General features: G+C 42.5%; 1 protein-coding gene and 1 long non-coding RNA gene across 2 annotated transcripts in view; one reads left to right on the top strand and one right to left on the bottom strand.

The window, feature by feature from the left end:
• The first annotated feature begins 417 nt into the window (after window positions 1-417).
• Window positions 418-22,670, top strand: part of LOC135335357 (nardilysin-like) — an 81,420-nt gene continuing 59,167 nt past the window's right edge. Inside the window, 20 exon segments of the mRNA XM_064530825.1 lie at window positions 418-611; window positions 668-744; window positions 890-946; window positions 997-1,186; window positions 1,343-1,424; window positions 1,710-1,810; window positions 1,931-1,983; window positions 2,128-2,201; window positions 2,419-2,553; window positions 2,556-2,624; window positions 3,340-3,397; window positions 3,521-3,554; window positions 3,605-3,714; window positions 3,905-3,982; window positions 4,033-4,126; window positions 4,438-4,464; window positions 4,641-4,699; window positions 5,047-5,146; window positions 5,414-5,597; window positions 5,721-5,753. Coding sequence (XP_064386895.1) covers window positions 894-946; window positions 997-1,186; window positions 1,343-1,424; window positions 1,710-1,810; window positions 1,931-1,983; window positions 2,128-2,201; window positions 2,419-2,553; window positions 2,556-2,624; window positions 3,340-3,397; window positions 3,521-3,554; window positions 3,605-3,714; window positions 3,905-3,982; window positions 4,033-4,126; window positions 4,438-4,464; window positions 4,641-4,699; window positions 5,047-5,146; window positions 5,414-5,597; window positions 5,721-5,753 — 1,534 coding nt within the window. The 5' untranslated portion in view covers window positions 418-611; window positions 668-744; window positions 890-893.
• LOC135335579 (uncharacterized) lies at window positions 17,620-18,165 on the bottom strand. Its single transcript, XR_010394542.1, has 3 exons — window positions 18,006-18,165; window positions 17,836-17,938; window positions 17,620-17,782 (listed from the first exon to the last, which is right to left on the bottom strand). It is a non-coding gene; the product is annotated as an uncharacterized LOC135335579 (long non-coding RNA).

Here is a 22,670-nt window from a genome sequence, read left to right as displayed (position 1 = left end):
GTCTGCCTCCCCAGAGACCACTGGCAGCAACATCAAGCCTAGCACCTATGGTGGTATTTGCACTTCTCCCGGACATGGTCTCTGTGGTGATCTCCTTATAATTATGCCTCGAGGCGTAGCCGCACGAAGGATACAGTAAAGCTGACTGTGTGTGTGTCTGTCTGTCTGTGTGTGTATTCCAGCTATAACTGCTCAACGGTTGCAATGCGACGAAAACTAACAGCTTCTATAGGCTTCTAGCCACGTTCTCTTGGATTTTGATTCGTGGATTAGCAAACTAAAGCTTCTTTCTCGAGTTATGGCTAGTTTGACTCACATTGAAGGCTGTTGCAGTCTCTTCAGAATCTTTCATAGCATCATCTGTCCGCACAAACTTTCTATTCAACATATGAGTTATCCAGCCTTGCACTAAAGCGCTAGCTTTTTGTTAGCTACAATACTCAGAAAACATCTGTTAGCTAGCAGTAGCCATTTGTGAAATTGATCTCTTTGGACACACCCTTTAATTATTCCTGTGGATGTAATGCGCATGCGCGCTCATTCCCCACGTGTGATATCCAAGATCCAGATCCAGATTCTCCTGGCAGAATCATCTTTGTCTTGAGGGCCTGGTAAGCCACAAAACACTACCATATAACAATATAGATAACAATATGCATGTACACAGGTCTTTTCTTCTTAGATATTATATACACTGAACTACAGATCCTGAAAGAATCAATTTTCTTCTTTCTTGAGGTCCTGGTAAGCCACATAATACAATAAATAACAACAATAGATGCATGTAAATAAGTCTTTTCTTCTCAGTGACTTTATATAGATAAGCTAACTTTAATATAAAATTCATTATAGATAACACACTATAACTCTAATAATTATCTATGAGAAGATATATGGACTCTTCACCAGCTGTGGAAAAGTCACCGTTTGACAAGAAAGAGTATAAGTATGTTGCACAGCATAAAACATTCTAAGCATACCCTTTCATTTATATAGAGCAATTACTTTGGATAATGGCATACGTGCTCTACTGATAATGGACAACAGGACCAGCTCTCGTGGTCCCAAACAGAAGAAGTCAGAGGTTCATGACTCTGACGCTGAACCAGAGGAAGACTTTAGGGACGAGGACGATAGTGACGAGGAGAGTGAGGGTGGTGATCAGGGGAAGTCCCTACGAGTTAGGGTAAGCTACTGACTGTAAATTGGGTGCTTTCCCCTTGTGTATTTTGCGTTTGCTTACGTTCGATAGTAAACATACTCAGCATACTCAGATAGTGTATCAGCTGTGGCACACAATTGTTTTTAGCTTGCTATGATATTAATTTTGGGGGATTTACAGTCGGCTTGTGGAGTATGCATCAGGACTGGTAGCTACTGTGACCCTACCCAAGTGCAAGGCCTTGCTCATCTCCTGGAACACAGTGAGTCCATTGTGTTCTTATATCCATTAAAATATATTTGCTGCGTGCATGCTGTACATGTACATGTTTGAGAAGTACACGTACACATAAGGCTCTCCCACTGTGTGAAGACACATTATTGAGTAACCACGGACACGACGCTTATATATGTTTACATGTACGACTCTGTTAATCACTCACGCTCCTTTCAATGTACATGTACTATATTTATTTGGTGAGACCATTTGTATGTATTCGATCGTGTTAAACGGCTGTGTTTTGTATTGCCTGTGTTTGATTGTGCAGTGGTGTTCATGGGCAGTGAGAAGTACCCCGAGGAGAACGCTTTTGATGCCTTCACCAGCGAGCACGGTGGAGATAGCAATGCCTCAACTGACTATGAAAGAGTACGTACTTGTCACATGTTTAGTCACATGGAGTGATTACTGTATGGCTCTCAAAAGTTCCAACAACGTGCAATACATGTACTTGTAGTCAGTAGACTCAATCCACATTCTCTTGTGCAGACAGTATTCCAGTTCTCGGTTCACCCTCAGTACTTCCAGAAGGGCTTGGACATGTGAGCTCAGCATGACGTATACAGTGTCTGCTTGTGTTACTAGTCAGTTTAGTGTGAATGCAGCTAGCTGATTGATTTAGCTATCTACTATATTATAGTGTGTTTCTTACATATATCTTGCTACTGTTTTTCCCTCTGCTCTAGGTTTGCCGATTTCTTTGCGTCCCCCAGTCTACTCAAGCAAAGTCTGGACAGAGAGATAGAGATAGTGGACAATGGTCAGTAGTGCACTTGTCTGAGTCACCACGGCAGGCCACCCTCTAGTACATACACAGTCAAGTTAACAGGCCACAAAGTCTCCATAGCATGTGTTTCCACCTATGTTAGTAGGCCACCTCTTTATTACCATGTTGGTCTGCCCAGTGACCTCTCATCACTGTATACATGTACAAGCCTTCTGTCAGATTACATGTATGTTAAATCCTCCCCTGGCAGAGTTCCAGAGAGCTGTACAGAACGACGGTGATCGCTTGAAGCGCCTCATACATGTAGCCAGTGTTGCTCGACCCGGACATTCGTTCACTAACTTTGTGTGGGGCAACAGAGACTCCCTCAAGGAGCAGCCTCATAAGGATCTGCACAAGGATCTCAACACCTACTATACTCTTCTCATTACATGACAGTGGTCGTCATGTCTTGTTGTGAGTAGACAGTAATCGATGGATAAAATAACTAGTCTAATGATGTACCTCCTATGGATTGTTCTGTATTTGACTAGCAAAAAACTGTACCTTACGTACCTACATGTACATGTTTAGCCTCCTTCACAAGTCCTCAATAAGGAGGCCTTGCTAGCGCATGCGCAAAATTATCCTGAATAAGTATACAGACAAAGAATACAAATTCATAATATTAAAGTCATACACAGAGCTACATAGCTAGCTAGCTAGAGACAGAGCTGTACGTTTGGTTACAGCAACTATTTCTTTCTGATAGATTCTACATGTAGACTTTCACCAAGGTTAGTAGCAGATGGGCGTGGCCTGTCCGTATAGGCTATTGTCAGCCTTCACTCCGTTCAGACAATTGTCATCCACACTGTTGCAGGCTGTGAGTCTTTTGTTAACATAGCAGGTTAAAGTTAGCTATTAGAAATGCTATCAGATAGGCTAGAAACCTTCACAATCGAACTTCTATCTACTTTCTTCAATCCACTTCCGTTCGTTGTGACGTCATTGTTTTACTGAGCATATACGATGTTATCCAAATTACCCAGTTTCTGGGTAATAGGTAGCGCATGCACAAACAGTCGATACCAGGCCCTCTCTTCGAGGAAGAGCGGCCTGGAATCGAGGCTAGTACATGTTGTGCATGTACATTGTATAATCTACTTAACCATTATCTATCTTTATTCAGATCCTCTGAAAAATCTGGAGCAATGGACTAGAAAGTCATTCTCAGCCGTCCCTCACAAGTATGTATAACTGTTAGCTGACCAGCTCAGCTACATGTAGGTTTTTTTTATAGCTAGCTTAGCTAAAACAATATTCTGCATTGTGTATATATGTACATGTACCTCTTATATTGTACTCTGTAGTGGACTGGAAGTACCTCTGATGTCGGACAATAAGGTACGTAAATGATGCAATTGTAAATTTCAAGCAATTAATTCTTTTCCCAGGATGTGTTTGATGAGGCCACGTTTGCTCGTCTCTATAAGGTGATCCCGGTGGAGGATACTCACGAACTCAGGCTCACTTGGAAACTACCACCATTGATGGAGCACTACAGGTTAGTCACCTACAATCTAGCAGATGATAGCCCTGCCTAATAAAAGCAAATACAGCATTCTGTTAATGCATTGATGGCTACATGTAATGTACGTATACACGTACTTCATGTAACTAACTAACAGACAAATCATGTGTTGTACTTAATATACGTATTCATTAACTGTTCTTAACGAAATGTTTAAATGTAGGAGCAAGCCAGTGGAATATTTGTCCTGGTTGCTAGGACACGAAGGAGAGGGAAGTGTGTATGCTGAGCTCAAGAAAAGGTATCACGCACACTCAATCCGCACATGACTAGTACTAGCCCCTCCCACAGGAACCTGGCCACTGCCCTAGTGGCTGGTAACAGTGGCTCAGGATACGAGTGGAACACTGCCTTCAGTCTATTCACCTGTGACATCACCCTCACTGTGAGTCTGTTGGGATGGGCACTTGTTATCATTTTCTATGTAGTAGCATAATTATAAGTCTATAATACATGTACATCTAGGTTTATACGCCCTATAAAGTCTCCATAATGTAGCATATGGATGTATTTCAATCTGTGTTAGCATGCTACTTCTATGTTGCACCCACTGTGTTGGTGTGCCCTTTATAGACAGGTTTCACTGCCCTAAAATCCACTTTCCACTGGTGTTTTTACAATGTACTTCCCGTACATGTACAAGATGCAAGTTTCCCCTCGATATAATTATGCTGACGCATGCACACACACAATCAGGATCAAGGATTGGAATCTATCTTGCTGGTGAGTCCTACATTGAGTAAAGGTCAGGTGTTGTTATGCAAGTCTGTAGGACTAGGGTGGGGCAGTGGGTCCAAAAGTCAACTGACTACTGTACATATCAGTAGTATCAGTAGTATCTGCTGGCATTGTTGCACGTGCACAAGTGTATAACAGACTTTGGTTTGCTCTGTGTGCAGTGTATCACGCTGGTGTTCCAGTACATAAAGATGCTCACGGAAGTTGGCCCACAAGAAAGGTATGACAGTAACAGTACATGTTGTGTACGCTGTCTATGCTAGTGATACATACATGTCATGGTGTCATACAGGAGGAAAGGGGGATGGATACCCCCCCCCCCTTTCAAGTACTAGTTGTATGACTGAGTGTCCACATAGCTGGGTATTGAAATAACAGTTGACCTTTTTTTTAGCAAAATGTTCTGGTTACTTTTCTCGTTTCCCCCTCTACTTCAAAATCCTATATGACACCCTGCATGTACAATGTAGACTAAGTTCAGTACGTACCACTACGGTCTAGTACTCCACTACTACAGTTGTTTACTGCTCATGCATTCACTGTCTCTGATCAACTGTTGCCTTGCAGGGTGTTTCGTGAGATTCAGGGGATTTCCAAGAATGAATTTGACTTCAGAGAGGAGCAGGAGCCCATCGACTTTGTGGAGGCTCTCTGTGAGAGCATGGAGGTGTGTTGGGCCAGAAGCCATCATTTAGCACACAAATGGTTTTGTTTCTCGCAATTTTCTAGCGGGATCTTGGATCAGATTATGTGCTTAGGAGCTTAGCTCAATTATCATGTTTATGGTTACTTGTGTTTAGTCCCATTGTGGGTCTAGGTTTGAACAGCCATTTAGTTATGGCACTCTTCTTCAGATGTACATGTATCTAGGAAGCTGGAGAAGCTAAATCAAGTAATGTGTCTAGGGTTGTAATGTCCCTGTCCTCTCGTGCAGTTGTATCCAGTGGAGCACTACCTGACTGGTGACTACCTGCTCTATGAGTACGAGCCAGCCACCATCACCACCGTTTTATCCCACTTCACACCTGACAGAGTCAACATCATCACACTGTCTCCCACCTACACTGCTCAGTGTCGGCTTAAGGAGAGGTGGTTCGGGACACGTCACTGTGTCGAAGGTGAGGGGGTGTGGCATAGGTGTGAGGAGGGTGTGGTGATGGATGTGGGTGTGAGGAGGGTGCGTGTGGGGGGGAATTAATCAAATCATTGGTATGCTTCTAGTTTGTATGCGTTTTATGCAGATATTCCTGCTGACTGGAAGACAAAATGGCAAAGTAAGATATGTTATCGTACATGTATATATAGTTTGGCATTAATTCACTACTTGTATTCTAGATCTCGAGCTCCATCCAGACCTGCACCTGCCTAGTCCTAACTTGTTCATTGCCACTGACTTCTCAACCGGAGACCCTGACTCCCCACCCACAAAGGTCAAACATAGATTAACTATTCATTAATGCCACACAGTGACACAGAGCAGTAGTGTTGCTACAAGTACGTACATGCGTATGTCTGTATTACTTTGTATCCTCTGTGTTTGTGCAGTATCCTGTGGTGATTAAAGAGTGCCCCAAGTACAAACTCTGGTACAAGAAAGGTGTTGAGGATTGCCCTTTAGATGAGTGTGTGTGCATGATTGATCCCCTGAACCCTGAACCCTGTGTCCACTGTCACACAACACAGCCTGGGTATACCTGACTCCTCTCTCTATTCCGAGCGAAAAGTGAGTACACACAATAGGTCTTTCCTATGGCTGTGTGTGGTCAAAACAATGCTGACGTAATCACCTAAGCCCCGTTTACACGAGGCCTTTAATCCGGGTTGGAATCCGGATTAAACCTAACCGCGTTCGTGTAAACGGCCCTTATCCGGGTTCTAATCCGGATTAGCCAACCCACCTTTGGGGGTGGTTCAGATTGTGTCAGAAGCAGTTTAGCTGTGAGTAAGCACAAAGGGCTAATTCTGAGGTATTGTACATGTTCGTGGGTGTTTCTAGAGTAAGCCTGTAGCTTCCTATCAGCTAGCCTCGTTCCCAGGCCTTACTTTTTCTTGCTGTTGTCACTGTTCATCCATAAATCACAAGAAAGACATAGTGCTAGTGAGGCAGCAAAGAAAGAAATGGGCGTACAGTTAAGGCCTGGTTTGGGAAATCGCGTGATCCACAAGGATTTTTATGAACGTGGGTGATATGTAGCCCACAATCGTGACGTAAGATATTCTCCCACGCATTCAGAGTTAATAAGACTGTACTGAGACAACCACCAAGCTGTGCTGCAAGTCAGATCAGAGAACCAGCGTGGCCAGCTCTGGTGGCAGTAGCTACCTGCTATAATTATGATGACTAAGCTATTCTTGATCTATACTAGCATGTAGAAAGACACAAGAAAAGGTAATAGTCTGATAGACTCTGAACACACAATCTAGACTAGTAGATCATCTAGCTAAGCCTAAGGTATATAGCTAGCTATAGTGCTTGCGAACTTCCAGTTCCAAGTCCATGTCCAGCTTGCTGCAGGCAACGTTTTATTAGTCATATATATCTGCGTGGGCAGTCCAACATCTCTAGCTCAGCATGCCCACGCTCATTTTCACCCTTCTACCACCCTTCTACCCTCACGCGACTTCCCGATACAGGCTCTCCTTTTTCCTAACTCTACGTCTATTTCTTTCTTTCTTCCTCCAATTAATACCGTATTTTATCTCATTGAACGATTAAGGCAGTATTTTATCTTATTGAACGATTGTGATAAAGAACAGAAAAAGGAGAGCCTGTGTAGAGGCTACCTATCAGCCAATGTTTGCGCAAATGAAATTAGTGGTCATTTTACTATGCCCACTACTCAGAAAAATCTGACCCGGATTCGACCCGGATTAGGTGTCGTGTAAACGGGGCTCTAGCTTCGTGTTTGCATGTACATGTAGCAGCTGTAGACACTGGGTCATTCTTAAATTATGCACATTTTTGGAAACCCATCTCTTTCTCGCCCCAGTTCCAACCTGATCCTCAACATCTATGGTCGCTGTCGTACAATGCCTCAGTGGCCCAGTTGGAGCACTCCCTGGAGGTCTTCAACTCTGGAGTGGCTTTCACAATCAATGGATTCAACCACAAGATGGGTGTGAGTGGCACGAGGGTGAAGTTGTCTAGTGGGAAATTTCTTTCAGTCTAATAGTTGCCTGAAGACTGTCCAACTCATACGTTATGTGCATGTACATGTAGCTACACCCAGCTAATACTGATACACTAATTGTAGCCCCCGAAGGCCAACTACATGATTGTACATGTAAATCTGTATCACCTACATGTACGATTATTCTAAACCTGTTCACATGAGGGTAGTCCAATACGGACATAGTCCAATACTGACATAGTCCATTTGCAGCTGCTGTTTCAAGAGCTAGTAAAATATCTGGCTGACTTTGCGACTGATGAGGAAACCTTTAAGACAGCCAAGGTACGTGGTTGGTTTCCAGTCCTTTTTTGGGGGCACTCCTTTAGCTAGTAATGGGCCATGGGGTACGGAATCGAATGCTTTGCTTAAATCGAAGTAGACAGCACACATTTCTACCCTCATCCAATGATTTGAGGCAGTGGTGTGTGAATGAGAGTAGGGCCGATGTGGTTGACTAAATTTAATCAGATCTTACTACCAAGGTGGGGGCGAATAATTGTGTTGTAGAGCTTTAGTGGAGTTTCTCGACTGCTGGAAAAACTGTAGAGTTTCCTGTAGAACATACCTATCTCATACAGAAATAACTACCTTGTGGCAAGGTTGAAACAAGCAAGTCTTACAAGGTTGTGGCAATGCTAGAACCATGGATTTGAAATTGTGTTTCAAGGTTGTAGCCAGGTGGTTTTAACCTGGTTATTAAGGTTGCAACAAGGTGGTTTCAACCTGATTACTAACAGGGTTGCAACAAGGTAGTTTCAACCTAGTTTAACAGTGAAATCCATTAAGAGTGAGATAAAAAATAAATAACAGAACAAAGTATAGTACCGTATAGCGCGAAATTTTCGAAACACTTATATTTCGTGGATTGGCCTCTAAAAACCATTTCGTTGCACAATGTTCGCGGAATGACTGCTTACCGGAAGCCACGCCTTTAAATATTTGCACGATAGCAGGTAATTCTAATTAAGAACAATTTTCGTGGACTTAATTTTCGTATAGAATTCTAACCCACGAAATCCGCGAAAATTAAGCCCCTCGAACATTTCGCGCTATACAGTATTATGAAGTATAATATTAAGTTTTTTAGTCTCTTCAAGTATCGATTAATGATGAGAGATTGATTGAGTTCCAAACAGTATACACCACTACGCTGCCTTCTCATGGCACGGCGACATGATGCACATTTATCGTTTACTGCATCGATTATAACAGGAGCCCATAAATATGAGAAGGAGCGGCTAACTACGGGGATCACATCTCGTAATTGGTTATGACTGCATTTCCATATATGCAGGGTCACTAAGTGGTTGAATCCCTACACGTGTTATACGCAATGCAGGGATGCGGTTTGCAAGCACTTAGTCGCTTCCATACAAGGAAGTGCGGTTTCACCGGCAATTACAAGATGTGATCCCCGAGTGTACGTTGAAGTTAGCCGCTCCTTCTCTTATGGGCTCCTGATTATAACCAGTGCATGGTTTACTACACAGCTTTCTCTGCGTGCTGGCGGCCTATACATAATTATAAGTGTCATAATTATAGGACCATATCTATCACTAATTATTTATGCTTCGTGATGAGCAAAAGGGGTGGACATATAGAGGTATAGGGGATGATGATGATTTGTATACTTTCAACATTGTTATGCCTCAGGCGTAGCCGCAAGAGGGACACGGTAAAGCTGACAGTGACTGTGGCTGTAAATGCTGCAATGCGACAAACCTAACGGTTTCTATATATATAGGCTTCTAGCCACGTTCTCTTGGATTTTGATTCGTAGATTACAAACTAAAGCTTCTTTCTTGAGTTATGGCTAGTTTGACTCACATTGAAAGCTGTTGCAGCTTTCGTAGCATCATTTGTTTGCACAAAAGTTTCTATTCAACTTATGAGTTATAGTCCTGCACTATTATTAGCTACAAGCGTCAAAAAAGAGCAGCTAGCTATTTAGTAGCCATTAATTGTGTGAGCTCTTGCAGACATACCCCTATATATAGATAGAGATTATTCACTTTCAAATTCATTATAGAAAAAAAGCTTAATTCCCCCTACTAAGTCTCTAGTACTATAACACTCTAATACTTTTGATAGAAAGCATGACATGGCGAGGCTAAGCATTAATTAGCACAGCGCAGCTTGCAGCACTCGTTTGTCTGGCTTTTAATATCATGAATGCTACTTACTGGACATCTTAAAAATGTTGGCATCATAGTACTTCTTGGCCAACCATTGCAGTCTCACGACAGCTACAGCAACTTGGTGCACATTGGATGAGGGCATGATTCCTACTGATTCCTCTTCGATCCACCTCACCAAGAGATACCAATAGATGTGTCATTCATTTTGGCTTGTAAACCTAAACATCTAGTTGTTCTATTATAGAGTAGTCTGAGTTAGCTAAACTACCGTATTCACCCGAATTACCGGGACGCAAAAAAATAATTACGGCTTGCAGTGTCCCTTGGAATAGAGCAAGAAAAATTACGTTAAAGTCGAAGTGTCCCTTGTATTAGGGTGTCCCGTAGTAATTAGAACGAATATTTCCCCATTTAAGGTATGTACGCGGTAGGTCTGCAGCTAAAATGTCTAAAATGTCTTTCGTGCAGTTTAGAAGCTGTGTACGCGGGTTCCATGTCTACAAATTGGTGTCTTAAACCGTCAGTGACATATTACGGTGCCAGAGAGTAGAATCCAGAGAGTTTCTAAGAGTTTTGAGTCTCGCATGCTCTTTTTCGTTCTAATTAGATCGGGACGTCTAAAAATATTTACATTTCCTGTTGTTCCTTATTATAGAGTGAAAAAAATTACGTAAGTCCGAAGTGTCCCTTAGAATAGAGTGTCCTGGTAATTCGGGTGAATACGGTAGTATGCAGTAGGTCTGTCCTGCTCTTAGCTAGACAGCTGACATTCAAGATATGACCAATTGGGGTGCACTTGCCATGTCTTTTACAAGGTTGTAAAACAGGTTGTTACAAAATGAGCAACCAGAACGCAATGTTGCTGCAACTATTTTACAAGGTTGTAAATCAGAATGACAACCACAATGCAAGATTGTTACAACCTGTTTTCCAGGTTGTAACAACCTTTCTGCAACCAAACCACCTTGTAGCAAGCTTGTTACAACCTTGACATTTCTATATGGGATCAGTTTCTTAGCCTTGTTGCAGATGGTATAGTTACATGATTGGCCCATTTTAGGTAGATGTAAAAGTGACTCCAAGGTACTTGAATTCCTCAACTTTGAGGAGAGGACAGCTTTCGCTGATGTATATAGATGTGTGTCAGGGTATGAAGGAAAAACCTTTTCTTCGAAAATGTCATGTAACAGCACTTATATAGAGGCGTTTAGTTTTAGATAATTATCAGATATCCACTTGCAGAGAGCTGTAACATCGTCTTGTAGTTGTGAGTAGTCCCACTGTTTTCGATACGATGGTAGAGAGGTATGTCATCAGCGTATATCACAATGTGGCTATTTTTTGTTGTTTGGTCAATATAAATCAAAAAAGTAAGGGGCCTAGTATGGACCCTTGGGGCACTCCTGATATTACGGGCAGATGATTTGATTCTGCGCCATCAAGTACCACAGCTTGTGTTCTCTCTGATAGATAGCTTTGAATCCACCTTATTAGAAATGGGTCTATTCCACTTTCTTCAATTTTAGCGCCATTGGGTACGAAATCGAATGCTTTGCTTAAATCAAAGTAGACAGCACACATTTCTACCCTCATCCAATGATTTGAGGCAGTGGTGTGTGAATGAGAGTAGGGCCGATATGGTTGACTTTTTGGCAGTGAAGCCCCATTGATGAGTGGATAGTGGAGTGTGCTCCGCTAAGTATATTATAGTCATTGCTTTGAATACATGTCGTTCGAGGACTTTGCTGACGATTGGGAGAAGTGATATAGGTAAAAAATTGGCAGGATTGTCTTTTTTACCAGATTTAGGAACAGCCACAACTCTAGCAACCTTCCAGTTCTTTGGAAACTTTCCTTTAGTTAGTGATAAATTAAATAGAGTTTTAAGGCTGGGCGCTATAGCCTTTGCAGTGTGTTTGAGCATCAGCGCAGAGATATCGTCAGCTCTGCAGCCTTTTTCGTATCTATATAGGCTCAGATACAGTACAAAGAAGCTCATCTGGAATAAATGAGGAGTCTTCTCCAAGACTCAAAGAGTGGGGTTCTACTATGATTGAAATTCTTAAAGAATTCAGAATTTGAATTCAGAATTTAGAAGGTTGGCTTTCTGGTGACTATCTGTGACTAGGCCAGCTGTGGGGCTCTTAAAACATGGAATGCTGGTTTTCTGTTTTGTTATTGTCTTGTAGTCTGTATAGAGCTTCCAGATTTTGAGTTAGCATTGTTCATCTTGTTAAAGAAGCCTTGCTTGGCTTTCCTGAGTTCAGATGTTATCTTGTTTCTTGTGTACTTGTAGGGGCTGTTTGGCTGCCAGATGACTTGTACATTGTACTTCTTATAAAGTTGATTTCTGCGGTTCATTGCGGTGATTATAGGATGGCTGATCCACGGTAGATTTTTCCTTGAAGGAAGGACTTTTCGTGGTATACATAGGTGAATGATTTTGCGTCTATAGTGTGACAGCCTATACAGTAGCCCTCATATAAAAGTTCCTGTTTCGTTTTCGTTGCACGAAGCGTTCCGTTTTTACGGCGCCAGAAAAACGCGAATTGAACGGAAGCGTACTATTCATAAACGCACCGTCGTCTGTCCCACACTAGCACCTGTCCTGATTAACACGTACCGAAACAACTCATGGTTGTTTGTTGATGGCCAATGTATGACGTCGAGAGAGGGAACTACGCAAGGAGACCATGGCCATGTATGCTATCGGAACACAACCACTGATACATCGTCTTGATGTCATTGCCAAACAAGTCTGGTATGCTGACGACTCAGCTGCCGGATCAAGTCTCGAAAGACTCAAGAGGTGGTGGGACAGATTGGAAGCGATTGGGCCACAATATGGCTACTTTCCAAATGGATCGAAAACACTCATTGTTTGCAAACCAGAAGCTGTTGGAATTGCCGGCACAATGTTCCAAGGCACAGATATTAGCATCTCAACAGAAGGAAAACAATACCTAGGAGGAGCAATCGGCACCACCTCGTTCCAGAAACAACTAATTGACAAGAAAGTCACAGAATGGGTAGAAACACTCAGCACGATCGCAAAAACAGAACCACAGGCGGCCTTCTCTGCCTTTACACATGGCCTGTCTTCTAAGTGGAATTATTTCCTTAGAGTCACAGATCTTGAGTCACTGTCGGCCACAGAACAACTGCAGCCCCTAGAAGATGCAGAGGACATTACTCATTCCTGCTCTTACGGGACACAGCCCACCAGGGGACCTGGTTAGAGAACTGCTTACACTTCCCCCTAAATGTGGAGGCATAGACCTGATTAATCCTCTATGTTTATCAGCAGATCAGCACCACATGTCAAAGAAAATCAGTGCCCCACTTGTAGAACTGGTATTGAAACAAGACCACCAGAATGCAGAATGCTATAAAGGCTTCAACTCGATCTGAGTCTGAAGCCCCCCAACCCCAGATCCCACTGACCCCAAGCCCCAGGATATGGACCCCATTGACCCCAAGCCCCAGGATATGGACCCCACTGATCCGAAGGCCCAGGATGTGGACCCCGCTGACCCCTGCCAAAATTCTTCTCTCAGCTCAGTTATTCCCATGCAGAACATTTTAAAACTCACCAACATAAGTCCCCTAACCGCAGCCCACCTTCTCCGCAACCGCTATTTTCTCCTCTCTCTTCTAACCCCGACTATTACGACTGTGGTAAGTACATGTAATCATGTACATTGCATATTGTACCTTTGTGACTATAATTATACATACATATTTATTACCTCTGTTTTGTTTTTTACAGATTAATCCAAGTGATATGGTAATCAGCAACCAATCGGTCGAGTATGGCAACAACGATACTGCTGAGTCCACAGAGCTCCTTCAGGCCAGGCTGGACATATATACATGAGCTACAAGAAAGAGTGGGCATTCTTGAGCACACCCTGACGTCTGTGCTAGAGCGGTTGGAGCAACACGAAGAGCGGTTGGAGCGACAATGGCACATATCAGCATCTCAACTGCAGATGCCAAGCCCCGTCAACCACTCGTACAACCCACCTATTAACACCTCTTCACCTCAAACCCCACACAGATTTCTCCAACCATGCAGTACAGCAGCCACCCCAGCAGCCAGTCAACGCAGACCCCAGTCCACTTCCACTGCGCGGAGAGAAGGCCATGGACTCTGCCTTGCCATCTTCCGAGATAAAAAAGGACAGATTACAATAAAAAAAAGACACTTTGGCCCAGAACAAAAAATTTCACTATGAAAGCAAGGCGCCGACACTGGCGTTGCGATTGGCGAAGCTTACGTATTTTGGAGAGGATGTAATGGCCAGGTGTACACCAAATGGATGTAGAGACCGACCAGCTCTTCCAAGACAAGATTTCTACGAGCTGAAGTCGGAGATAATGGCCAGGTGTACACCAAATGGATGTAGAGACCGACCAGCTCTTCCAAGACAAGAACTCTACGAGCTGAAGTCGGAGATATTTAGACTATTCCCAATTTACTGGTGCAATCCAGTGGCTCTATGGGGAAAAAATTGTTTGACAGCAATTGAGCAAGACTGTAAAAGAATGAGGAGATCGGCTCTAACAAATCAAGTGAATTAATGCAAATGCTAACAATAATAATAATTAAGTCACATTGTTTTACACTTTTTCACTGTTAATTTTGTTTATTGCACTTACTTGGTTACTTTTATTTGCACACTTATTTGGTTACATGTATTTTATTTATTGCACACTTATTTGTATTTGCATCATCTGCACATCACTTCTTTACTATAACCTCATAATAATAACTTCATAATAGTAAAAAAAATAGAATTGTGTAATAGTGTACAAGTTACTATGCTGTCAGTAGCCAGTTGCTGCTCCTTGTAACTCTATAACTAATAATCAGATCTATAACTAATAATTAGATGGCCTATGTATTTCCCGCATTTTGCAATAGTAACTGTTTTCCAAAATGTCTGTATTCCATCGATCAGTTCTTGCTTGGTCTTGGGTTTTATTTCTCTTCTGAGGAATTCTTTTAGCTCGTGCCACAGGTTTTCTATGCATGGGATTACAGTCCGGGCTTTCTGGTGGTGTCTTCCACCAGTTGACCCCATTCACTCTCATATAATCGGCAGCATGTCGTGATGACGGTGTATGTTTTGGGTCATTGTCTTGCATAAAGCGATGGCCGTTAGGGTAGATGCTATTGATAAATGGGATGAGGGTTGCATCAAGGATGGACGTGTAGAGTGCATGGGGCATCCATTATTCCTTCAAATATACAGACAGCTGTTCTTCCGTACCTTAGTTGGATGTTTTGGTCTGTAGGGGAGACACAAATGTATGGTCATGAATGACACGGAGGAAAATACACAAATTTTAATGAGCCTCGCCCATTTCGCCGTTGAACGCTACGGAACGGGAACTTTTATATGAGGGCTACTGTAATACATGTATATACTATACCTCCTGAAAGAGAGCTCAGTAGTGCATGGTCAGCTATCTTCCCTTCCAGGCCAGCCATGCCAACATCTCTTGCCTTGTCAACATACAGACAGTATGACAATCTATACGGTACACAACATGTGTTGCTAGTGAGGTTCCTGAATGTTATGGCTTGTGCAAGAGAGTATAGCTCATTATCTAATAATTATTACATTATCTAATGAATTATTCATGAGCACCCTAAGATATATAATTATACTTTCCCCTGAAGGGATTATATACAGACAGTATTACAGCTGTTTGCATAGACCTTGCAAAATACTAACTGCATTACCACAAAATCACCATACAATGTTGCTATGCAAACAACATGCATGTAGTCCTAAGCAATAATGGCTTCTAGCACTTGTATATTAAATGGGTACTTTTTGAGGGCTACAAAAATGGCTAATCTGCGAGACCCTCGAAAATTACCCGCTATAAGGTGTATATGTGTTTGTAAGCCTTATAGGTAATGCCTTCAATGTTACTTATACAGTATTTCGATTATTCATATAGTTTCGATTTGTTTTTGTATTATTAGAACGTTAAGAACTATCTCATGGCTGTACACTTAATCTATTAGCGTCCAAGAGAGAAATCACATAAACACCGGATACCCTATTGAACTAATTTGCAACCTGTTTCTCAACTTGGAGGATTTATCGTCGCCTGTTAAAAACATTCTCTGGAAGTTGCCATATGGTGAAGCTATACGTTCGTCAATCATACTTGTATACTCATCGGAATTCCTAAACTATGGCTGGCTGATCGAGGAGCTGTAACGCGTGGCTCTATAACGAAATTAGGCTCTAAGATCACTGAAGTGGAGTCTAATGGAGAACATCTCGATAGTTTACGTGTTGCACAGACTTTGGCTACCAAACTTAAGGTTCTCGATGCTGAGTTCAATATTCACATGCTAGCAATCATTGACGGAGAAGAAGCCTTCGCCCTGGAACAAGATGCCTTAGACGGTCATGACGACATCATTAGTGAACTAACTATTCGCATTCAACGACTCATCTCAACCTTGATGCCTTCACCAGCTCGTGATTTACAGAAATCATCAAATAGACGCCTTGCACACATGCAAGAGAAGCTAGATGCTGTTGGAAAAACCATATGCCGTATGGATATCAATGATCCCGATGCCGAATGCATACTCGAGCAACATACCGAACAAATTTTGGATTTAAAGATCGAAGAAGAAGCCTTCGAAATGAGAATGAGGAGAATGAGGAGATCGAAAGACCAAAAAACATATCTATTTTTTGCCTTCGAAACTCCCTACATTTAGTAGACACAGGAGATCCTATCCTACGTTCCCAAGATGAAGTTGAACAAACAATTTTCCGATGCTCACTGGCCATTAAGAAACAATGACGCTCCATCGCTGCATGACGCTAATGTGGCCAGTATAGAACCCAAAGCACATGGAGCCAAACTCCCGAAATTGGATGTGCCTACCTTTGATGGCAATGTCCTGAATTGGAAGTATTTTTGGGATCAATTCCGAACTGACGTTGCACCTGCAGAAAAGATGGTCTATCTTAACAAGCACGCTTTGACAGACCACGCTTAATCCATCAAACTCATGTTCGTCGAATAGTGGATACACCCAACTTGAAGGATGGAAATGGCAAGGAATTACGAAACCTCCACGACACCGTTGTCCAGCACCTACGAGCATTGAGAATGGGGCATGAACCCTCTAAACAATTTATTAACTCACTCCTGGAATTAAAACTCGATGCCGTTACAATGTTTGAGTGGCAGCCAAGATCATACTGATGTCCCCGATTGTAAGGAATTGCTGGAATTCATTGACCTGCGTGCTCAAGCAGCAGAAGCCTCTAATGTAGACAGGAAGCTTAAAAGCACACTGTTAAAAATGATGTGTTCTGGAACACACTTTTGGGATGTTGGTATGACACTTTAAATTTGACACCCCTAAAGGTGTTTTGTAACACATAGACTGTTGTGTGTTGCTGAACACATTGGCAAGTGTGTTATCTAGCACATGCATAAGTGCCTTTAAGCACACTAATAATGGTAAATGTGTTGTCTAGCACATGCATACAGTGCCTTCAAGCACACTAATAATGGTTGTCTAGCACATGCATACAGTGCCTTTAAGCACACTAATAATGGTAAATGTGTTGTCTAGCACATGCATACAGTGCCTTCAAGCACACTAATAATGGTTGTCTAGCACATGCATACAGTGCCTTCAAGCACACTAATAATGGTAAATGTGTTGTCTAGCACATGCATACAGTGCTCGTAACTTGGTTATTTTCAGGACGATAAGATTACTTCTATAGTGTAGTTGCTCTATGTTATTTAGCTTGGTGTTGTTCCAATTTCAACGAAATGTACAAGTCATTTAACACAAATCAAAAACACATCTATACAACATATTTAAATGGATTATTACAACACATTACTGTTAATGACAGCACATCACATGTTTCCTTTTTGACGAAAGAGCGCACAGCAGCAGTAGCACATTTTGATTGAAGTCGTCTTGTCCTAAATAATAACGTACAATTATGTCTGGTAAGCATATCTATTACTCCGCGTACCTGGATACTTTTCTGCACACTTATAGCAGTTAGTATGTCCCAGAGAATAGTCACTTCTGTACCCAAACCAGTGCTCAAGTCAAAAATGAGGTCAAGTTCTGGGCTGAGTTGTGAGAAAGGCTATATATAATTTATATGATCATATCACACATAGTGTTTCACCAGCTTACCACATGAATGGCCTTTGGAAGCTCCATGAAGTGCTGCAGTAGTGTATATTCTTCAGGAAAGCTAAATACTCAGTGCAGTTAGTATAGAGCTAAATTTAGTTCTTCTCCAGTTCTTGAGTCTTTTGTTTATTTTAATTAAAGCACACTACATGTGCTTCTAGCCTCAATGCGCATGCGCACACAGAAGGTCCGGACTTAGCCACTTAGCTCTAGTATATATAGCATGTAGAGATTCTACATGCATTGTGCAGGCTTCTATATACTATAGCCATACTTTTAGGACCTGGATTCCTGGGTTTGCAAAGTATAAAGCTTCCTTTGAGAGTGATAGCAAGTTGTTTCCCGCATTTGCAGGGACTGCAGTTTCAACTCTTATTTCACTTGCACTTACTTAGCACTCTTGGTGATCTAACTGTACTAAGTGGAACATAAATATTAATTCTGGTATCTGAAAAGTAAAAAGACCTTCTTAATATCTTATATATCGTGTGCTACTTTACACCACTGTATGGATGTCAGTGTGTTCAGCAACACACCATTCTGTTGTGTCACCCAAGTGTGTTCTATTACACTCCAAGTGTGTTGTTGAGCACGACAAACACACGAGTGTGTTCATTAACACACCACTGACATTTACCTACTAAAATTAGTGTGCTACGTAACACCCCATTTTTAACAGTGCAATCACGTTGGTGTTAAACCCAAGGCAGACAACAGAATGTAAGTGTCCCAGCAGGAATACTTCGCGATTATCGAAAGAAAACCCATCTCTTCTGCAAATAGCGATCTGGAAGATTTGTGTTAAACCCAAACCCATTCCCACATTCACAGAAGAAAATTGCAAGGCATGCAAGAAGGAAAAACACCCGTTGTACTCGTGTTCCAAGTTTAGATCCTTGTCTCATGAAGAGAAGATTGCCTCATGCTGAAATCGAATAATCATTGTCTCAATTGCCTACGTTCTGAAAGACTGCAAATCATTACATCGTTGTAAGCAATGTCAAAGACCTCATCACTCTCTATTGCACATTGACGGTAAAGACATTGAGACACCTGTTAATCACGCAGCTGTTCGAATTCAATCTGATTTGCTACTGATGACTTGCCAAGTTTTGGTCGAATCCCCACAAGCTCTTTTGGACTCTGGATCATCAGCATCCTTTGCATCAGAGAGGATTGCTCAGCATTTGCGTCTTCGTCGCTGTTCACAAAGTGCGAAAATTTGTGGAATAGCTGGTCTTTCATCAGGCAGCCACAATCAGCCAACTTCAAGGTTACACCCGTTCACTCTCCCTCAAGGAAATTCAACGTGAATGATCTACCTGTTCATCTAATATCACTCAGTCGCAAATGGAAGCACCTTGATGGCCTCCAACTGGCAGACCGCAAGCCCGGAAACATACTTGGAGTGGAAATCTTTGAAATCTTACTATACATCCTTAATTGACGTGCTTCTACGTTTTCGTATACATCGGATAGGAATGGTCGCAGACATTACCCGTATGTACAGAGCTGTCCTCTTGGCTGAGCCTGACAAGGACCTACATCGTTTTCTTTGGCGAAGTGACCCTAAAGCTCCGCTGGGTGTATCCTCGTCATCTTTCCTGGCCAACATGTGTGTGAAGCAAAACGCACTCGATCACAGTACAAGATACCCTAATGCAGCCAAAGTGGTAATGAATTCGTTTTATGTGGATGGCTGCTTGACTGGATTTGATTCTATTCAAGGAGCGATAGAACTACAGCGTGAATTACATGCTTTGTTTGCCGAAGGAAAATTCCTCCTCCGGAAGTAGAATGCAAGCGAGCCATCTGTGTTGCAGCACATTCACTACAGGATGCACAATGCACCATATCGTTATCTGATCCAGACGAGTACACAAAGACCCTGGGAATCGAATGAAATTCTACTCACGATCAATTTCGACTGACGGTAGCCGATCTTCCACATACTGATGGCTTTACCAAGAGAGCGTTAGTATCCGATATTGCAAAAACGTTCGATGTCTTAGGCTGGTATTCACCAACGATTGTGAAGGCCAAGATGCTCTTGCAATTATTGTGGTCCGAGAAAGCGGGCTGGGATGATTTGGTTCCTGATGGCCCTACTGAATTAAAGAGTGGCTACAGTGGAGGAAGAAACTACCCCTATTCTCGAAACATCTAATGCCCAGATGTTACTACCCAAAGAGTGTCACTAGACAACTACATGGCTTCTCAGACGCATCGGAGAAGGCATATACTCTGGAGTTGTGTATCTCAGAATGGAAGATTCGACAGGCAGCCTACACACTTCTATATAGTGATGGCAAAAACCAGAGTCGCGCCTATTAAGAGGCAAACAATACCACGCTTGGAACTTTGTGGAGCTCTAGTTGTAGCACAGATATTGTTCCAATGCAAAAAGGTTCTCGACATTCCAATGGACAAGACTTTTGCGTGGACTAGCTGTCTCTACTATTGTACTCAATTGGTTACAAAGGAATCCACACAGTGTTTGTTGGCAACCGAGTGGCACAAATCATGGCGATGGAGACATGTCGTAAGCCCAGCTGATTGTGCGTCCCGTGGATTATATCCAGCTGAGATGCTAACGCACACACTTTGATGGGAGGCAAGTCTTTTAAAAAACGGTCGCTTCACCTCCGGTGGCAGAGAGAACGAGTAGGGTGAATGAGGCATTCTCACTTTCTCTTATCCTTTGCTCATATAGGCACGTTTCTTTATTAATTCATGTTTGCGGTAGCAGGCGGTAAGGTTGGAGTGAGAATTGGAGGGGGCAAAATGGTTGAATACTCTGACGTCTAGAATATGTTTTTTGGAAACGTCCTCCCCAGAACCCATTTGCAGCGACGTCCAGTCTTGCGCCTGGCTGAGATTTAGAAGTAGCACCTCTGAGCGTTTCTCCAGTGATATAGGTTGCAGCTTTGGTTCGGTACTGACGTTACTGTAGACGAGTTGCGATCGTTTGTTTGCGCTACTGTCGTCGAGAAACAGATGTTGATCAATTCTCATCGTTCCATCGACTAACAAGAATCACAGCGTGGACATTGAGATTCGTTACAAATTGCAAGATCAAATCAAAGTTCAAATCACAAAGGATACATGGACCTTGAACCAAGCCACAACTTATTGGGTGAAAATAGTCCAAGAAGAATCCTGGCAAGAAGAAATATTTTCTCTCAAGAAGGGCTCAAATATTCGACAAACGAGTCGCCTTTTATCACTGAGTCCATTTCTGGACAAAAAAGAGGTACTCCGAGTGAGTGGACGTAGCAAACATCTCATATGACAATCGTCATCTGATGATACTACCCTCTAACCATCCCCTGGTAAAACTCCTCATACGCTCAGAACACAACCGACTACTTCATGGTGGTCATCTACTAATATCTGGATATCTTTCTCGTCGATACCACATTGTTGGTGGGCAAGACGATTTGATCAATCACACGTAGCTGCGTTATCTGCAGGAGAAGATCAGCCAAACCACGTCCCCAGATGATGGGACAACTCCCCAAAGAACGCGTAACCCCTGATGCTGTTTTCAACAATGTGGGTCTTGACTATGCCGGACCAGTTTACTTGAAACGAGGTTCCATTCGCAAACCGGTCATTGTAAAGGCATACATCTGTATATTTGTGTCTCTAGCCGTGCACATCGAAGCAGTGTCAGATCTGACTTCAGAAGCATTCCTAGCCTGCCTGAGGACTGCATTGTTATGGAGTGACCACGGAACAAACTTCGTCGGAGCAAAACGCATTCTCAAAGATTGTATGAACGAAAAAACACCAACGATATCATATCGAACTATAGCCTCGATTCCAGGCCGCGAAGAGAAAGGCGGCCTGGTATACTTTGTATGCGCATGTGCGAAATAATTAACAACATACAAATTGTAAAAAAAACGGACAAAGTTACAAAAAGGAAGAATACGTTATATATACGTATGACAATGTGACCACAATGGCAGCTTTCAGAGACTAGAATAATTATGCTGAAGCAGTGTTGCTCTTCTAGCTCTGTTTATCAAAGAGACAGTTCAAGAAGGCCTCCCAGACAGTAGACATCAGTAGATCTTGAGTGAATATTAAACTTCCTGAGTGTCGAGTTAAAGCTGCTTTCACATTTTGGAGGGCTATGGGAATCCGCAGTTAAGAGCCTCAAAACCCATCTTCATCGAATTGTCGGAAACTCAAAGTTAAACTTTGAAGAGCTTACAACTGTTCTCTCTCAAATAGAGGCCTGCATGAACAGTCGTCCACTCGGAACCATTCCCCACTACAACGATGAAGGGATCGAGGTGCTAACCCCTGGACATTTTTTGATTGGCCGTCCGATCGAGGCCATTCCTGACCGTGATTTTCCTCTTCAATCCATCTCCACATTGCGTCGTTGGCACCTCTGTGAAGCATTAGTCTGCCACTTTTGGAAAAGATGGCATTCCGAATACCTCACTATAGCATCAGGAAGTACTCTAAATGGCGTCGACCTGTCAAGAATCTACAAGTTGGAGATATTGTCGTGTTGAGAAGAGAAGACAACGTTATGCATGCCTTCCCAATGGCCTATGGCTCGAATCATCGAAACCCATGAAGGCCAAGATGGTCTTGTTAGGGTTGTGAAGCTACGAACCACGAACGGCATTTACATGAGACCTGTGA

This window comes from Halichondria panicea, chromosome 4, assembly GCF_963675165.1.
Source record: "Halichondria panicea chromosome 4, odHalPani1.1, whole genome shotgun sequence".
NCBI lineage: Eukaryota > Metazoa > Porifera > Demospongiae > Suberitida > Halichondriidae > Halichondria > Halichondria panicea.
Note: the sequence above shows the minus strand (reverse complement) of the source record. Positions and strands in the feature narration are given on the sequence as shown.